At 33.8% G+C, this 18159-nt stretch overlaps 2 protein-coding genes across 5 annotated transcripts in view; one reads left to right on the top strand and one right to left on the bottom strand.

Moving 5' to 3' along the window:
- PRPF39 (pre-mRNA processing factor 39) overlaps nucleotides 1–4712 on the top strand; it is a 41848-nt gene extending 37136 nt beyond the window's left edge. For all 4 annotated transcript variants that reach the window (XM_074290169.1, XM_074290170.1, XM_074290172.1 and 1 more), the window contains 3 exons: nucleotides 2771–2845; nucleotides 3333–3453; nucleotides 3985–4712. In XM_074290169.1, coding sequence (XP_074146270.1) covers nucleotides 2771–2845; nucleotides 3333–3453; nucleotides 3985–4041 — 253 coding nt within the window. In that variant the 3' untranslated portion in view covers nucleotides 4042–4712. The remainder of the gene's footprint in view (nucleotides 1–2770; nucleotides 2846–3332; nucleotides 3454–3984) is intronic.
- A 679-nt stretch (nucleotides 4713–5391) lies between these two features.
- On the bottom strand, nucleotides 5392–17477 carry FKBP3 (FKBP prolyl isomerase 3). The gene is made up of 7 exons (XM_074290174.1): nucleotides 17291–17477; nucleotides 14643–14744; nucleotides 13007–13114; nucleotides 8777–8912; nucleotides 7591–7658; nucleotides 6250–6347; nucleotides 5392–5697 (listed from the first exon to the last, which is right to left on the bottom strand). The coding sequence occupies exons 1-7, from the start codon at nucleotides 17396–17398 to the stop codon at nucleotides 5643–5645; spliced, it is 675 nt and encodes a 224-aa protein (XP_074146275.1). The 5' UTR covers nucleotides 17399–17477; the 3' UTR covers nucleotides 5392–5642.
- Nucleotides 17478–18159: the final 682 nt, after the last annotated feature.

Here is an 18159-nt window from a genome sequence, read left to right as displayed (position 1 = left end):
ACTGATATTGTACTTTAATCAATTTGTGAAGATTTCACAGAATACATAAGTTTGAAAACATTACAAAGGCATGGAGAAAAGATAATCACAGCCTTTAATGCTACTGAAAAAAGGCAATTAAGAGAATAAACCTATATCTCTCTCCCAGAATGCTCCTTAGACTTTTATATGAATAAGGGCATGCTTGTTTGGTGAGGATATTAATGGAAAATAGCAGACTCACATCTTTACCAATTAATAAGTAAACTCAGAGAATACAAAACTGCACAATCACTGTTGTCATTGATGGATTTAAAGAAAAACCAACCATCAGGAAGGCTCTTCACAACAGTTATCTTACGAATATGTCTACAGTGTTCACTTTCTTGAAAGATCGAACAGAAATAACTCTGAAATAAAGTTCTTATAACACCAGGCAAAGCATAAGAGAGATACAAAATGTAGATTTGCCAAAATTGCTTTGCACCATAGGGATTCTGTGAGGATGGTGAGATTGTCCAGCCTTGGACATCAAGCAGACCATGCCCAAGGTAAAAGATTAAGTGGATGAAAAATGTCTACTGCCCAGATTACAAAAGGCATTTATTTGTACAACCCTATGGAGTTTACTCACCAGTGTGGTGTGTGATAGTTCAGATGGATAGAACTGAATGTGAGGAGAGCAGGCTGCTATGTTGATGTGTTGAATTTGGGAAATCATAATGCTCTTTTCATAAACCCAGATTTTCCTTGAAAACTAAGGGTCTTTATTTAAAAAAAAAAAAAAAAAAAAAAAGACCAGCACTTTAATAGTGTTGGGATTTGGTATCAAGACATGAAATACAACACTCATCAAAAAAAAAAAAAAAAAGAAAGAAAGAAAGAAAATGAGTTACCAATCATCCAAATGGTGTGAGTAGTGAGGAATTTTGAAGAAAGGTGTAAAACATATCCTTGGGTAACTAAATGACAAAAAGATAGATTGGTCTTGTGGTAAAGGCGAGAAATGACAGAGAGGCTCTCAGAATGTTAGAAGAAAGTGAGGAAGAATTCAATATAGAACATTTTCTTGAATTTTTTTCGACCCACAACCCCTTTTCACCTGAAAAATTTATGTGTGTGTGTAAATAAAACAACTGATAATAAATCATAATTTTGCAATTCCTATTTTCGGTTACAAGATTCCATATGGGATCATGAATCACAGTTTAAAAAGCTGGAATATATAGAAACTAAATGCTCCTCCTTTGGTCAACTTAAGAGGATATGAACATGTACAGCACTTTTGACATTACAGGAATTGATGTGCTGCATTCTAGGTTGGAAATTTCTAAATTCCGATCACAGATCTGTTGAGTAAGAAAAAATAAAAGTTTGACCTGAAGATAGGGAATGCCTCTCTCCCCAAACACTTACACTATAAAAGAAATAAGACAAGGAACTTGGAATGTAATTTAAGAATGATTCAGATTTTTCTCATGGAGGCAAATAAAAGGCTTTGTCAGAGATGTTTTTTCATGGGTCCAAAGGCAACAAAAAATAACATTTCGATGGGCAAAATTGGCTGTCTAATTTCAGTAATAATGAGGTTTTGAAAATATCACTATGAAGATAATTGGAACATATGGGCCAAAATTTACTGCATCCTGGAAATAAGAGACAAAGCTTATTATATGGTGGATAAAAATCTGGCCTGAGTCAGGACTTTAAGATTTTTGAATAATGATTTCTTAGTCTACTAGTAGCTAATATGTATAGATGGTCTTAAAAACGTTGATTTTTAAAGTCTTTCCTTTTCTCAACCATTTCGCACTAATTCAATCCTCACATTTTACAGATGAAGATATTGAGACCCATAGTACCCTGTTGAAGCTTACACAGGTAGAAAATGAATAAAAGAGGGCCTCATAAATGTGGTATTTTGACCAAACAATTCATGATAATATGGTTGCCTAAATATCTTTTCTGATCTTCAGAAAATTGACAAAAATCTGGAACCAAAGGCATAATTAAAAGCTTCTTCAACATGATAGGATCTGCCAGTTTTTGCTTTGCTAGAAAAAAAAAAATCTAAACTGGTGCCTTTTCTGAATTCAATACCCATAATTCCTCAGGGCTATATTTACTGATTATTTTAGGTGAATGTATACCAGCCATTTGAGGAAATGAAAGTAATACACATCATTGTCCAGCTTGTATTTATGCAAAAATTGTATAGTTTTAAAAATATGACTTGGGTAAAATGTTTCTTGGCTATGCATTAAAAGTATAGTCTCTTATGACTAGTCATGATTTTGAATTTTTTTAAGCACAAATATTGATTTTTTAAAAATAGTTTTAATCATGGAAATAATTTTTAAAATTTAAAGTAGGATTTCTCTCATTAAATGGATTGAATTTGTAGATTTTGTCAGAAATCTTGTTACAAATAAGATTATAATGCAAGATTAAGCTGGGCATTGTTTTATTTAATCCATCTTAATAAATTCCATGGAATTTTGTTTTATGAAAATCCTTTCATAGAAAATATCAAGTTTGGTAACATTTACTTGAAATGTAAAGGAGTCCATAAAAGTTCAAAGAAAGATGATGTTAATGAGTCAATTAAAGTTGAAAACTTTGGTTTTCGTTTAACTTGGGGTTTTTTTTTACCTTGAAAAACTCATTTTTGAAATAGTATATTTTCTTGAAAAAATAATTATTTGTTATCATTATAAAATGATATATGATAAAACTTAAAAAGTTTAAAATATGGAATGGAACAAACCTTAATGCACTTTTTTCTATTCAGGCTTCTGGATGCTTATGATGAACATCAGATACTTTTAAAAGAACAAGATTCTTTAAAAAGGAAAGCTGAAAATGGGTATGTTACCATCTATAAGATTAAGATAGTTCATTAAAGTAGATTAGCTTGAAATACTTTGACGCGTCTAAAGATTATGTCTAACCCAGAAACCACTGACTTTGGACTCAGACCTAGATTCAAATCTTGCTTTTGATATTTTACCAGGCAATTCAACTTCTGTTTCTGTTTTCTTATCTCTTAAATGACAGCATTTAAAAATATCTTCTAACTTTAAATCTATGGTCTTGAATATGCATAAATTGGGAATGTCGGTTCTCATATAAATTATCCCACATTCTCTTTTTGGTTCAGAGGTTAATTCTTTTTCTGATCACAGAAAAAAAATTTAAAAGACAAAGTCTACATAGACAAACCAGTTTTTCAGTGAAAGCAAAAAAGACTCTTATGGTGAAATATTTGGGTGTGCTTAATGGAAACAGAATTACATGGTCTTGCTGACCAGAATTTTGAAATACTAATAAGTATTTTTGTTTGTCTTAAATAGTGCAGAAGAACCAGATGAAAAAAAAGTACACACAGAAGATGCAGCTTTAGCATCTACTCAGATAATTGATGGAGATATCCAAGCTAACCAAGCTGCATATAATTATAGTGCCTGGTATCAAGTAAGTATAAAACATTCAGATTTGGGGCTTTTTAATCTTTGCCACTGACTTTTTACACATGGCAATGTATCAATAACCTATGTATTGTAAACTTCCAGGGGAGGGGGAAGCATTATTTAATATTTTTTGTAGTAAGAGGATATTGGTATAGTGTAGATAATACAGTGTCTAGCACATATTGGAAATAATGCAGATTGCAGGCCATCTATAAATGTCCTAAAGAGTTGATGGGAGACCTAGGATTTGCTCATGAGTCACTGTAGGAACCAGACACTTAAAAACCCTGTTCCTGATTCCAAACTTTCTTTGCTAAATGTTTCAGGCTTTTAGAGCCACAGCTAATTGTTAAGATCATTTTTGAATTAGGAGTCAAAATATCTGATTCCAGTACTGCTGTACTGGGAGTTTTCTATGTGCCTCAGATCTGTGAAAGTGAAAGTTCTTCCTTTCTTTAAAAATTACCTAATTTTGATGAATTTTCAGATTCTAATTCTAAACTGCTAATTTGTTTTTTTGTTTTTTTCTTTACAGTACAATTACCAGAATCCCTGGAATTATGGACAATATTATCCCCCCCCTCCAACCTGATGAAAAAAAGCATTTTAATATTTCGTAATTGCTATTGTCTGGGGGGGGGGGGAAGAAACAAAACTTTTTTTTTAAATGAGGGGTATGAACAAAACATAATTTGGTAACATTTGATAAACTTGTCTTCCCTGTTCATATGTAACATTGGGATGATATTTCACTGAATAGCAAATAACATACTGTTTGTTTATTACTTTGAGGAAATTTTTTTTTTTTTTTTTTAATTTTTGCATTAAGCGGTCTAGAATTCTCTTAAACATATTTGAAACCAAGTCGTCTAATAGCCTTAAGGAGAAAAAAAAAACTGACAGTTATGTCAATTGAGCAAGTAATTCTGAATATATGTAAGGGCTGATTATTTAACATGTCTTCACCTCATCTATCAAAAATTATTTCAAATTTTGAACCTAAAAAAGGCGGTGTCCAGGTCATGTTCCAATTTGTCCTTGTTGTGACATTGCATCTACTTATAGAAATATAAGGAACTAATCCTTAAATGGATATTCATAAGTGATAAAATGTCAAAATATTTGCATCCCTTTAAAAGTGAAATTCATTAAAAATATGCTGCTTCACAAAGACTTTTGTATGTAGAATGTTTATGTATAACTTGTGAGCAGACTTTTTTGATCAAACTGATCGTTTTCGTAATAAAACAAGGACTTCTATAACAATTGCTTATGAATTTTTTAAAACCATATTCTAGAAATTTAAACTTGTGCCAATTAAAACAGGCTACTAGGTGGGTGAGACTTTTGATATTTATTCATTTTTCTTTTAAATGCCAAAAAACTCTGCTCCTTGCATAATCTTGATTGTATACAGGTATCCAAGTAAACCTGTAAAGAGGGGTTTGCCTTGCTCACATTCAGAGGGGGACTTAAACCTAGATCCTCAACTCTTCAGCCACTGACTTCTGAGCACTCAAAATCTTTCAATGTGTATATATATTATTTACAACCAGCAAGAAAAACTGTGCCCATTAGTGATATGACAGATACAGTGATGTGGAAAGAAGTCAAGAGTTTAGCAACAAGTTGGGGGTTATGTAACCTCATCTGGTACAGTTGCTAAAAGATTTCATTACGTATAATAGCTAACATAGGGATCATCAGTAAGGTTTATTCCTTTACTGAAAATAGGCAGATTTCATAGTTTAGGTTTAAACATACCTGCTATTTTGTGTTATAACTAATAAAGGTGTTAAAAACCTTTATTAGGTTTAGTCAAATTATCACAGATAACTGTTGAATTACTAGTGGGAAAAGCACTTAATAAAAATATTTAAAGTGCACACTTGAAGGAACTTATTAATGCAACCCCAGAAAATTCAATGAGTCATCCAATTACTTGTGTTAATATATTTGTATTCAGGATTTTCTATTTACGACATGACTATTAAATAATAGAAAACTGAATCCCAACCAGCCTTTTACATAGCCTCAATAATATACAGTCAGTTTGAGGGGTTTATTCTCAAAATGAATAATGCTTCCCCCACCCCCAAGAATAAGATCAGTTCTTCAAGTATAAACAAGGCCACAGGTTTGTAGAAGTAGCTCCTGAAGTTATGTGGTTTGGTTGATAAAACATTTATCACTTCAATCAATGTCCACTAATTCCACTTCAAAATTGAGTTTTGCATTTGGTGGAATTCTGTTTGAGAAGTCAAGGTAAATAAGTGCTAAATCAGACAATTACTTTAATCACAATACTCCAAAGCCATTCTCTTCTCCCTTCCCTCCACAAAAAGTGATCTATAAACCAATAAAGGTACTTGCTATGGACTATTCTGAAAATATTTTTCAGATATCACAATATAGATATTACCTGACATTTCAAACTTAAAAAGAAATGTTGGGGCAAACTAAAAGCTATCTTCAGGAAGTTTTTAACCACAAGAAAAGGCCTCTGGAATACATGCACTACATGCTAGTAACTAGTCATTTTCTTCCATATTCCAGGTAAGCTCTACCTGTCTTTTTCCCTTTTCTACTCCAAATGAGTAAAAGGAAAAAAGCACTTTAAGCTTTATAAAAGGTAACCTGAGTTAGTTGCTTCAGTGGATTAGGTGATATGTGACAATTTCCTAGTAAGCAAAACACTTGCTTCAAGAAGTAGGTATTTACTAGAGAGATAAAGTCAGAAGCTATGAATGAATAACTTCACCAACTAGATTTTTCCTCTCTTCAAAGAAAAAAAGGATACTTTGCATCAGGCTGTCCTTTCTTGCCATAAGCCCATTCGGGTTCAATTTCCAGGCGAGCCTTTTCTCCTTTACTCATTGTTAAGAGTGCTTCATCCCACTAAAAGTAAAAAAACATGACAAAACAGGAATTCCAAATAAGAATCTTTTAACTTTATAAAATATGAGATCCTTCCCTGCCTCATTTCCCATTCTGATTCTTAAAGCTGTTTCTGAGGCAGCAAATCATGATTTTGTGGTATGCAAGCACCCAGAATCAATTGTCCTCAACTTATTTAACCTATAATATAGCTATCTCAAACAGTGGATAATCTCAAATTGAGCAAAAATTTCCCGGGGGGGGGGGGAAGGGGAGGAGGCCTTAAAAAGCAGCAGAAATATAAGTGGGGTAAGTTGTCTAGTTACAAATTCATTCTGGTCTCTAGTGAACAGTCAAGCATTAAGCACTCACCCTAGGATAGAGATCAAAATATAATGAATGAAACAATCCCAAATGTTTTTTATAATTTTATTTTTTTTTTTTGCTAAAACATAAAACACCTGAGTTCTGGGATTTCTACTGTATTATTTGGTTTTAATGTATAATTCTGTACTTAAGTTTCCATATTGCTAGCTAACTGCTAGGATGGAAAATAAGATCTGACTGAACAGAACTTGAAAGTTGCCTTATGCCTCACTTAGTGTAAGATGGTATACTGTAATGAAACCTGGTCACTTAAGTTTCTCTTTATTGAGCCTGTATTTGAAGGGTAAGAAACAGGTGAAAAAACTGCAGAAAGTTTCAGATAACAGAGACCTGTCCCTATGCATCAAAGTGACAAAACATTACTTGATTCTTTTCTTGTTCCTACAAGCACTATAGAATTGTAATAGTAAAGGAACTTAGAGGTTATCAAGTCCAACCCCCCTCATTTCTTAGTCAAAACCTGGAAGAGACATTTGAGTTTTAATTTAAATTCCAGAACTGTGTTATCACTAAGCTACGTAAAATGTTAAAGTAGAAAGGGTTATTAATAGGTATTAGATGACCAAAATAATTTGGAAGATACTATGTATATGGGGAATCGTCCCCAAATTATTCAGGTATTTAAAACTTAACAAAAATTACCCAATAGCAAGCAAAATCCAAATCTGTCATTTAGTAAGTTATACATAATTTAAATAAAAACTAGAATTTTTTATTTCTAATTTTTAAACAATCTCAATGCTTTACTAAATAAAGAAAAGAATTGATTACAAACTTATACGGTAAAGGCTGTTAAGTGCAAGATAAATCTTATCTTTGATAAGAACTGACAATGTCTTATATGGAATAGAAATTCAAGTATATGTTGATTACTTACTCCTCTGATAACTTTGCCCACTCCCACTTTAAAACTTAGAGGTTTAGCATTCTTTTTCTTCTTTGCACCTGGAAAACAATTTTCAGATATATGTTCTATTTTTTGAAAACTTGATTTTTTTTTTTTTTTTTAAATTTAAACAGTAGCCAGTTTAACCGATTATGTTCTTGCTGATGTCACTATGCAGGCTTTTTGGAAATATAAAACAAAGTAAAAGCCAAAAAAAATCAGATGACTCAGAATTCTTTATTGTTTTAAATACTCAAGCTTACCACTGAGAAGCTTTATTTGTTTTTGGTTGTTCAATTAGGCTTGAATGACGTTTAGTCCAAGTATTTCAGGCCCTATAATGCTGCATCATTCAAGGCTGGGGAATTAGGGGATTCTACTCAGATTTTGAATTAACCTATCCTTATCAACTGTGTGGAAGGCACAGTGCTGTCAATAGCCTATCATCAGCTAGTGAAAAAGGAGACTTGTTAATGAGACATCTTTTATTTATAGTGCTTTATGGTTATAAAACATTTTCATGTATCTAATTTAAACCTCACAATAGCCTGTACAGAAGTACTGGTGTTTTTATCCTCATTTTACAAATGAGGGAACAGAATCAAGGTCAGTCACAAAGATTTGCCTAGACTAGAATCTAGGTTTCTTAACTATACAAAAGTTCAGTGTAGTGTGAAATAAACTAATGGTTCCCAACTTGTGGACCATGGACCCTTTTTTGGGGGGGGGCAGATGAGGGAGGGGGAAGAGGAAGAGTAAAATTGTTACAAGGATCATCAGATACACATATGTACCAAGCATTGTCATTTTTTATAAAACTAAACTTCCAATAAAAATGCAGCATGATTAATGTATGTATTATCAATCATTTTTTAAATGTATATAGATGCTGTTATGATTACTAAGTCATTAAAAGTTTTTTAATTCATAGTAACTTTTGTCACGTATTTTCTCAGTCAAGTATAAAAATACTAGTAAATGGGGATAACATAGCCTGTGACATGTCTTGAAAAATAGAATCTTCAACTCTATGCTAAGCTAAAATAAAAAATTCTTGTGGAAATGTCTGAAAGTGGATAATAAAAGGCAATGGCTACTTTATTTTCCCAACTTATCTGCACAAATAATACATTGTCTTTCAAGTAAAACCAAATAATTCATTTACATGTAGACTTACTAGTTTGAATGTTAGTATCAAAAACAGTTCCATCCTGTAATGTTCCAGTGTACCAGCAATGAACAATATCTCCTTTTTTGGGAAAGTTAGTTTTATCTCCCTTCTTAAGAATAGATTTTGTATACTTTGGTGGACCCTAAATAAAAGAGATACAAAATTGGTCATCTTTTTTAAAATTCCCATTTTGGCTTCATAAAAACCAAAGAAATAAAAAAGAAATAAAAAATGTTGCTAAATTATTCTAAGTAGTATAATTTAGCTATTACTAATGAATACTATATTCCAGGATAGGATATATATATATGGATAGGACCATATACATTTTATATCAAATCTAAAGTCTGAATGTTAAAAAAGTGAAAAATCACTGAATTTTATTAACAGTTCAAAATAATTTAATTTTATTCATTTACAATTTCCAATTATTAGTATACTTGTAGGGTCATGGCTTCTTCTGTATGAATATATAGATTAGCTTTAACACAAATTATTAAAATTAGCTCAACAATACCTTTTTAAAGGTTGGATGTTTGGAGTAATTTTTGGAATTTTCAGAGATGATTTGACTTTGTAAGTATTATAGCAAACCTGAGAGGTTCACTTTTCAAAACAATTAAAATATCTATAGAAATCAAACTATTAACTATTATCAAACTCAGCTTTCATCAGATAATCATGCCATAATTTGCTTTTTTTATGTAAAATGTTCTCTGCTAAGTTGGGGTGTAAAGCACTGTCCTTTTTTATGCTGTTTGTAAAGATATAGGATTTTTAGCAAAAATGAGTATTTTCTATGAAGTTTAAAAAAGTATTAAAAAAAATTGGCTTGAAATTTTTTATTTCTAATCAATCAGCTATCAGCTGTTGATTCTATTGACATAGATCTTTCAAGTCTATCTCCAATTGCACAGCCACCACTCTTATTTAGGCCCTCACTTTTGCAATAGCTTATTAAGTAGGCTTTCCAAGTCATTTGTCCTTATACAAAAAACCAATACATAGTTGCTAAAATGTTCATTGTGCTGCATTAAGGTCTGACCACATCTCTCCCCTATATTCAAGTGCCAATAGCTCATTACCTCTGCTAAGATTTTAATTTCTCTATTCTGCGTTTAACCCAATCTTATATATCTATCTATATGAGCGGTGCTCCAAAAGTTGGTGTAATGGCTTTTAGATCATTTTGTACAATCAATCATCAAGCACATATTAAATTCTATGTACCAAGGCTAGCACTGTTCATACAGACATTAGGTTGTGTTAAAAGCCAAATGAAAAAATTCAATTTCAGTTGTGGCATTAGGAAGAAAGAAACAGATGAGAGGTAAGGAATGGAGGGGGGTGTCTGTGAGGTACAGTGGATTATAGGCTAAAATTGAAGTCCAAACCATTAATTCAGAGATTTCATAATTTCCCACATGGACTATGGCAAAAGCCTCATAATTGTTCTTTTCCATTCATTTCTCTTTTCAATTTCATCTTCTATAAAGCTGCCAAATTAGTATGCAAGAAAAAAAGGCAGAGTTGCCCCATGGCTTCTAGAGTAAAATACAAAATCTTTCACTTAGAAGTCCTCTACACTCTGACTGCCATATATCTTTATGATGTTTATCACATATTCCCTATTTCATGTATTTTACAGTCTAACTCTACCAGCTTATTAGCTGTTGTCTATCAACTTCCATTTCCATCAATTCGCATAAGTTACAGTTCTTTCCTTCATGACCTTCTCTTTTCCCCTTTGCCTCTTCAGCTGCTACTTCCTACATAAAAGGGTTTCCTGATCACCCCCTTCCTCATCCCACCCCGGTTGTAGTATGCTCAAATTTTTAATGGCAAAGTAAGTTGTGATCATGGCTACCATTTTATTTCTAATTCTCTGCAACCTCAGGAACTAGCCCAACATCTTGCTTATTTGGACTGAAATTTACTTTTTAAATGGATTATCTACTAAGAAAAGAACATACAATTTTACTATTATAAAAGCTCTTGATTGCCCATTTGAATTTTTGCAGTCTACAAATAATATCTCTATTTTTGGATCCTTTCTACCTCTATGAGACCCAGAGACTGTGTAAGTAATATTTTCATGAGGAAAATAACCAAGTGGTCAAGATTATGGGGACTACAGGAACTCAGTGGCTGAAATCCATAAGAGTTGTAAGCACTATAATCAAATCAGTTAAAAGACTGTCCTTTCATGGACAGACTTGTTTCTAAAAAACAGATTAAAGAAAAAATTCAAGGTGATGGTAGAATATTAATAAGTGGGGTTACCAGGAAAAGTCTCAGATAGGAGATTCCCAAGAAGTTTAATGAAAGGGGAAAATTCTCAGGGATATGAGATAATCCATGAGGCAAAATATGGAATGCCATGTTAAAAAATAGCAAATAAGTAAGGTTGGCTAGAACATAACGTGTGGGGATGATATAAGTTTAGAAAAATATATTGAGGGGGCAGCTAGGTGGTGCAGTGGATAGAGCACCAGCCTTGAATTCAGGAGGACCCTAGTTCAAATCTGATCTCAGACACTTAATGCTTCCTAGCTGTGTGACCTGGGGCAAGTTACTTAGCCCCAGCCTGGGGGGGGGGGGGGGATGTTGAATGGCTAATATGGAAATGTTTCTTGCCTTGAGGGAGCAGGAAGGAGAATTTTAGAACTCAAAATTTAAAAAAAAAAATGAATGTTAAATATTTAATGTATTGGACTACCTGCTATCTAGGAGAGGGGGTGGGGAGGAGAGGAAAATTTGGAACAGGTTTTGCAAGGGTCAATGTTGAAAAATTACCCATGCATATGTTTTGTAAATAAAAAGCTATAATGAAATAAATTTTAAAAAAATAATGTTAATGTTAGTTTTTTATATGTAATTTGGAAATACTTTAATGAAACTTAAAAAAAAAAGATTGAAAGTAGATTGCAAAGAGTTTTAAGTACTCAAAGGACTTTGCATTTTATTACAGAGGCAATAGAAAGCTACTGAAACTTCAACAAAGAGGTGGGAAGGGAATATCAATTTGTGTAGATGTGTAGAGGATGGGCTGGAGGAAAGATCAATTAAGAAGTGATTTCAGCTAAGAGTACATGAAGACCTGAATTAGAGTGGTAGCCAGACAAATAAATAAATACACACACACTTAAAAGCACTTAGCAAGTAATAATATATCGGCAGTGAATATGACAAAAGTGATGAATTAAGATTAAGATATAAGAAATATTTTTGGATGTGGAAAATAAGAAAGTTTGACTGTTTATTACAAAGTTGGTTTTTTCTTTTCCAATAGAGTAAGGAAGAAAAACACTTCATAATTGGAAAAAAAAAACCTTTTTTTAATAGATGGAATGAAGAATCAAAGAAGACTCTAAGGTTGCAAGTGACTTGAACTACAGTATTGTCCTGGATGTAATGAAGTAAGAATTTCATGGGGAAAAGAAACTTTATTTAATCATGTTGTATTTGATATGACTATGAGATATCAAGGTAGAAGTATGAAGCAAAAAATTTTGGTCATATAGAATTGGCATTTAGAAGAGCAATAAACAAATTTGGGGGTCCCTTTGTAGGCAAAGAGATAGATAATTGAACCCATGGGAATGAATAAGATTATAAAAAGAGAAAAAAGGACCCAGGGGAAAGCAGAGATATTTATGCAAAGGAAGGAAAACTAAAATGATAATTCAGATATTCAAAAAAACAGGAAACGTCCGGTTTATGTCTATATTCTATAGACATAACTATATCCCCCATTTTGACATTCTCTCTTCCCCCAAGTTATATATTTAAACAATGTCAAATACGTAATGGTCAGAGAACTAAAAAGACCTTGGGAAAAGCATGTACAGTTGAATGGGTAAAAAATCAAATAACAAGAGAGTAAGATGTGAAATGGGCAAGAGAGATACTAATTTTTATGGGATATCAACCTAGGCTGAAAAGTCGAAGGAGTTCTAAATACCTCAATCATTTATTTTTAGTGTCAGAAGTTTAAGTGAGGGAAGGTTCAGGTTTCCAAGTACAGGAAGAAGGAATTCTCAAAGATCTATTTCAATTTGCATTTAGAATCTTCTGGCTAGAAATCCACCTTAAAGTTTAGAAAAAATTGGGCTTAGGACTGGAAATCAAAAAGCAATCCAAGATTAGATCTCCAGATTTCATTAATAATACTATTAAGATTTACATATAAAAACAAAAACAAAGTTGTGATATATTGTATGACACTCTACAGACCTCATCCAAAGTCTCTTCAGGTTTGACTTCTTTGGATTTCTCTTCATCAAGTTTTACACTTTTCACCTGCTCTGTCACTTTGGCAACACTCTCAGTACCTTTGAAACGCTGTAATAAAAATTCCTTACATGTTAACATACCAAGGACAAACCCTTTTCATGAACACTACATCTGAGGAAATGTAGACATCCTGTGCCAAATGAAAAAAATGTGACAAGAATATTTAGTTTAACAAAATAATTGGCCTAACGAATATAAAATATGTTATTAATGTTTTTACCATATTAAGTCATGAGCTAATTTTCCAAAACAACCACTTGAAATACAAACCAAAAAATAATTCTAAAGATATATCCTTGATGTTACCAAAAACAGAGCTGTTCTACAATTACACTGCTTATACATTTTAATCTGTCTCATAAAACTGCAAATTCCACTATAACATTCTTTTTGTCAATTCATCTTTGAATTGCTCCTTAAAGATTATTTTATTAAACCCAAAACAATATTTTCATGAAAAAAAAAATGGGCTGTAGTAAAAAAACAAAAATTAAATAATCTCAACCCTCCAAAAAATGTATATTCTTGGGGATGAAGAGTGGGTTAAAGGGGATAGGGATATGTTTCTGTTACTCGATTATTCACTTAAAAAAAAATCCTGCTAGAGCTGAGTAAGAGTACTTTCTGAGATGTTTGTTGCTACCAGAACCTAAATGTATTGCACTAACAAACTCATTAAAATGGGGATTTTTAATCTTTTCTATGTCATGGACTTCTCTGACAGTCTAGTAAAACCTAAAGACTCCTTCTCAGAATAATGATTTTAAATGTAAACAAAATATTTAACAAGTACAAGGGAAACCAATTATGTTAAAATATTTTAAGAAACAGATTCAAGATTAAGAATCTTTGCATTAAAAGGAAGAGCTCTGGTTTCACCAAGGCATTTTTGTTACAAAACTTCAGATTTCATGAAGAAAATTTTGTCTACCAATACAAATCTGCATCTAGTTATTTATGTAATAAAAGTAGCTCACATTTATATATTTGTTAAAAGTGTTACTCATCCCAGCCTACCCTCAGGCTCAAAGAAATGAAAATACATATTTAACTAGTATTAAAGCCAGAATTCAAATGTGTGTACTCCAATCTAAAATTTTTCCCACAAGACTAAATCACAGAAAACTGCTTTAGCAACATATCTAGATTTTCAAGGTGCTTTCATATCCATATTCTCATTTGTTATTAGAGATCAAACTTAATAAAAATCAAGATTCCCAAAATACCACATAATATAAATTAACTTTCCTAGATTGGCAGATCATATATCTTGATATTTTAGAAAAACAGCAGACATATTATACACTCTTGTACAATTTAATAATTATAGCTCTAATGTAGTTGAACATATGCACATAAAAGCACATATTTATATTTATACCAATTTTTTTTCCCAAATAAAGGTAGATAATTTTCAACATTCTTTTTTAAAAATTTATTCCAAATTTGTTTCTCCTTTCCTTCCTTATCTTCCCTTTCTCCCTTAAGACAGAAAACAATCTGATTTATACACACACACACATTCTTAAAGAAAATGTCAAATGTAATCATTTGAATATCTGTGGGAGATACTTACCTTACTTTCAAAAAGATGGTTGTAGGCTGTAACTAAATGATCCTTGTTTGCTGTCTTGGCTACATTTTTTATATTTCCTAGTAATTTATGTTCTGCAAGAAACTATTAAGGGAGGAAAGTTAAAAATTATAATAATTCCCCAAGCAAAGGATGCCTTTACAAGACGTTCTCCCTCCACATCTCAATCTCTTGGAATTTCTAGCTTCCTTCAAAGTGCTAAAAGAAACAATTCTGTATTTCCTTCAATACCCTAAAATATTTATTCTAAATATTTTCTGTATTGTTATCTGTATACATATTGTTTCCTCTTCCCCCAAAAGATTTTAAACTCAATGCTTGGCAGAATAAGCACTCAATAAATACTTGTGGACCAGAAATGAACTACATAGAACAGATATTAAAATTTTTTCTATTATGTTTACTGGAAGTGCTAGTAGCACTATAATTGATTTTATTTTATTTTTTTGGGGGGGGAGCAATTAAGGTTAAGCGATTTGCCTAGGGTCACACAGCTAGAAAGTACCAGGGGCTGGATTTGAAATCAGATCTTCCTTACTTCAGGGCCAGTGCTCAATCCATTGTGCCACCTAGTTGCCCCACATTATAAATTTTTTAAAAATATTACTGTTAAAATTATAAGGCAAAGAATTATGCTATCAGCATTGCTGGCTTTGATATTGACTATTATGAACAATCCAAGACTATTAACTAAAATTTCTAATTCCACTAGATAGATAATTTACACTATTGAGAAAATAAAAAACCCTAGAAATACCCTACAATCTACTACTGTACTACAATAAAATTTATGAAGGTAAAAAATTAATGTCTCTTTTTTCATCTCACAGCTGTGTGCCATACTAATCTTTAATTCCTCAATGTTCCTCAAGGTACTAAATACCTAATAGAGAGTAAGGAACTCAAAATATAGTCATTTTCATGCTATTTATATAGAACAACTTTCTTTCTCTTTATTTGAAAATAAAATTTGAGAGGGTGGAAGAAAGTGCATTCTGGTGAACTTGAAAAACACAGAATTTAATTAAATCATTTCCTCCTAGTATTCACTACCTCCTCTCCGTTTTAATCTAGTTATCTTGGCTCTTGACCCGTTTTCATTTTGCCTTCTGTAGCCAAAAATTCTCCTTCACTGGCCTTCAGTATAGCTACCTCCTTTGTTCATAAGTCATTTTGTAATCTGGCACACAATCTGCCTCAAACTTTTTTCACTTTTTCATTTCTACAAAATCTTTTATCTTTCTTTTATGTGAAATACTTGAGTACAAGTGAAAATGGTAATAGAGAATTTAGAACTGGCCTCAGAAGAGCAGTGCTTACTCTTTTTCATGTCGAGGAAGCCTATAATGAATTCCTCAGAATAAAATTTTTAAATGCATAAAATACATAGGATGCCAAAGCAATCCCACCATACTAAAAGTTATCAAAATATTTAATAAAAAAATGAAAGTTCAGGGTTAAGAACCCTTATTTCAAGCAAAGTATCTGAGTGTAATTGATGTTGACTGAGTCTGGAACTGATTTAACCTTTTTGGTGTCTGGTGAAACCAATGGATTTCCCATAGAAAGTTTTTAAATGTAAAAAAATTAAATACGCACTGAAGGTTATTAAAAAAAAAAAATTCAGGTACCTCAGGGTAAAGTCCTCTTTTTTTATTCAGAGCATCTGAGTATAACTGAGGTAGACTGAATTTGGAAGTTGCTTAACTTTTTTTTGTCATGCACCTTTCCCTCAGTCTAGAGAAAGACAGACCCTTTTCAGAATGCATTTAAATGCACGAAAAATACATAGAATCGCAAAATATACTGAGCTAATTATCAAAACTAAAAACCACCAAGTTCCCTCCTATGCAAATGCTTATGAATATAACGGAGATTACACATTTGGAATTGGCCCGGGGATGCCAAGAGTGCCTTTAGAGTAGGGTTTCTTAAACTTTGTTCCTGACCCCTTTTCGATCCAGAAATGTTTACTGAGGGGAAGGTGGGGGTGCAGACTCCTGCGTTTTTAATTTAAACGTTTACAAATGAAAGCATTTACTGATAATAAATCAGTTTCACCACCCCCACATTTAGTTACAGGACCCCACAATTTAAGCTGCTGGCCTTTGGAGAAAGAGCACCAGGCCAGACGGCCCTAGCCACGCCAAAGAGCACATTCCCACTCAATCCCTTTGGGAATTGAGTTTCCAGGGAACGTGTTTCAACAGGATTTGAAGAAATGAAAAATTATAAAACGTGGAGGCGATGAGAGAGTACGATCCAAGCCTCAATGCCATTAGCAGCGGAGAAAAAGAAGCTTAGATCCCACAATCCCCCTCGGGCTCCTTGGTCGCCTCCTCCACCCGGCCCTCGAACATAGTCTTGGCGGTCTCTTTTCCCATCTTCCCCCGTCCCCCCCTCCCTCAAACCGGGGGAGGCGGGACTTCTTCCGGGGACTCAAGATTAAAATACGAAGTTCTAGTTCCAGTAAATGGAGGGGGCTGCTCCCCCCACCTTAGACCCACGACACGGGGTGCGCGTGGCGAGGTACACGAGGCGGGAGGTAGAATGTTATGGGGGGGCTGGAGGGGGAGAATGGTTGCCCCCTCAACTATCCCAAGCCCGGTCTCCTTCCTGCCCTGAGGTACCGAATCCGAGCCGTTGTCCTGAAGAAACTTGATGATGTCCTTCTTGGGGAGCGCCTCGCTGCGCAGCTGCTCCGCACTCCACAACCGCTGTGGTCCAGCAGCCGCCATCTTCCCCCTACTGCCTCTAAGCAACTGAGCCCGCCCGCCGCAACCTAGACCAGATCCTCCCCCAACTCCCGTCCCATCGCCGAAAGGGGCGGGCCAAAGGGTCAGTGTCTGCGAGTCATAGGCGGGATTCCTGTGGGAGCCTTGAGTAGGATTGGCCAGGCTTTGAGTGACGTAGCACTCTCCTGTGAAGACTCCCCTTTTTTGGTGTGGGGGAAGGGTCCAAACGTGTTTCTTCGTTTGGGGGCTGCTTCTCTCTGCATAGAAGTCGGCTTTTAAAATTAGGCTGGAGCGTATGTTCGGTCCATATTCAAAAGTCCACAATCATATCTGAAATATTATTTCAATTCAACAGTTACAATGCTCAAAAAAAAGACTGAGACGGGCTTTTGCTGAACTAGTTTGTGAAGTTTTGATCGCGGGGGAAGAACTGTGCATATTTGTTGGCCTGAATTTCCCCCTGCCTTTTCTGCCTCACACCCTTTTGTGAGACTCCTAGAAAATACGAAAAACAAAAATCCAAGTTCCAGACTAACATCGACCAAAAATTCCCGTGATTTGCAACCTACTGCTTAATTTTTACACTGCAGTGACTTAACTCATGTGCTTGGGCCAAATCACACTCTCCTTTGGCCTCAGTTTCTAGAGTCTAGCCTAGAGAAAGTGACCCTACCGCGGCTTGGGAACGAAATCTGTACTCTATCTACCACGTTGGTTTCTGAGCCCTTTTCAGTAGAGAAGCCTCCCACTGGTGATAGGGGGAA

Source organism: Sminthopsis crassicaudata, chromosome 2 (genome assembly GCF_048593235.1).
Source record: "Sminthopsis crassicaudata isolate SCR6 chromosome 2, ASM4859323v1, whole genome shotgun sequence".
Taxonomy (NCBI): domain Eukaryota; kingdom Metazoa; phylum Chordata; class Mammalia; order Dasyuromorphia; family Dasyuridae; genus Sminthopsis; species Sminthopsis crassicaudata.
This window is presented reverse-complemented; position numbering and strand designations above follow the sequence as displayed.

Coding starts and splice junctions, on each gene's coding strand:
- FKBP3 (XM_074290174.1), bottom strand. CDS start 17,398: ATGGCGGCTGCTGGACCACAGCGGTTGTGGAGTGCGGAGCAGCTGCGC. Junction 13,115..14,642: donor ACCATCTTTTTGAAAGTAAG/GTAAGTATCTCC, acceptor TTTTTATTACAG/CGTTTCAAAGGTACTGAGAG. Junction 8,913..13,006: donor CTGAAGAGACTTTGGATGAG/GTCTGTAGAGTG, acceptor TCTTTTATTTAG/GGTCCACCAAAGTATACAAA.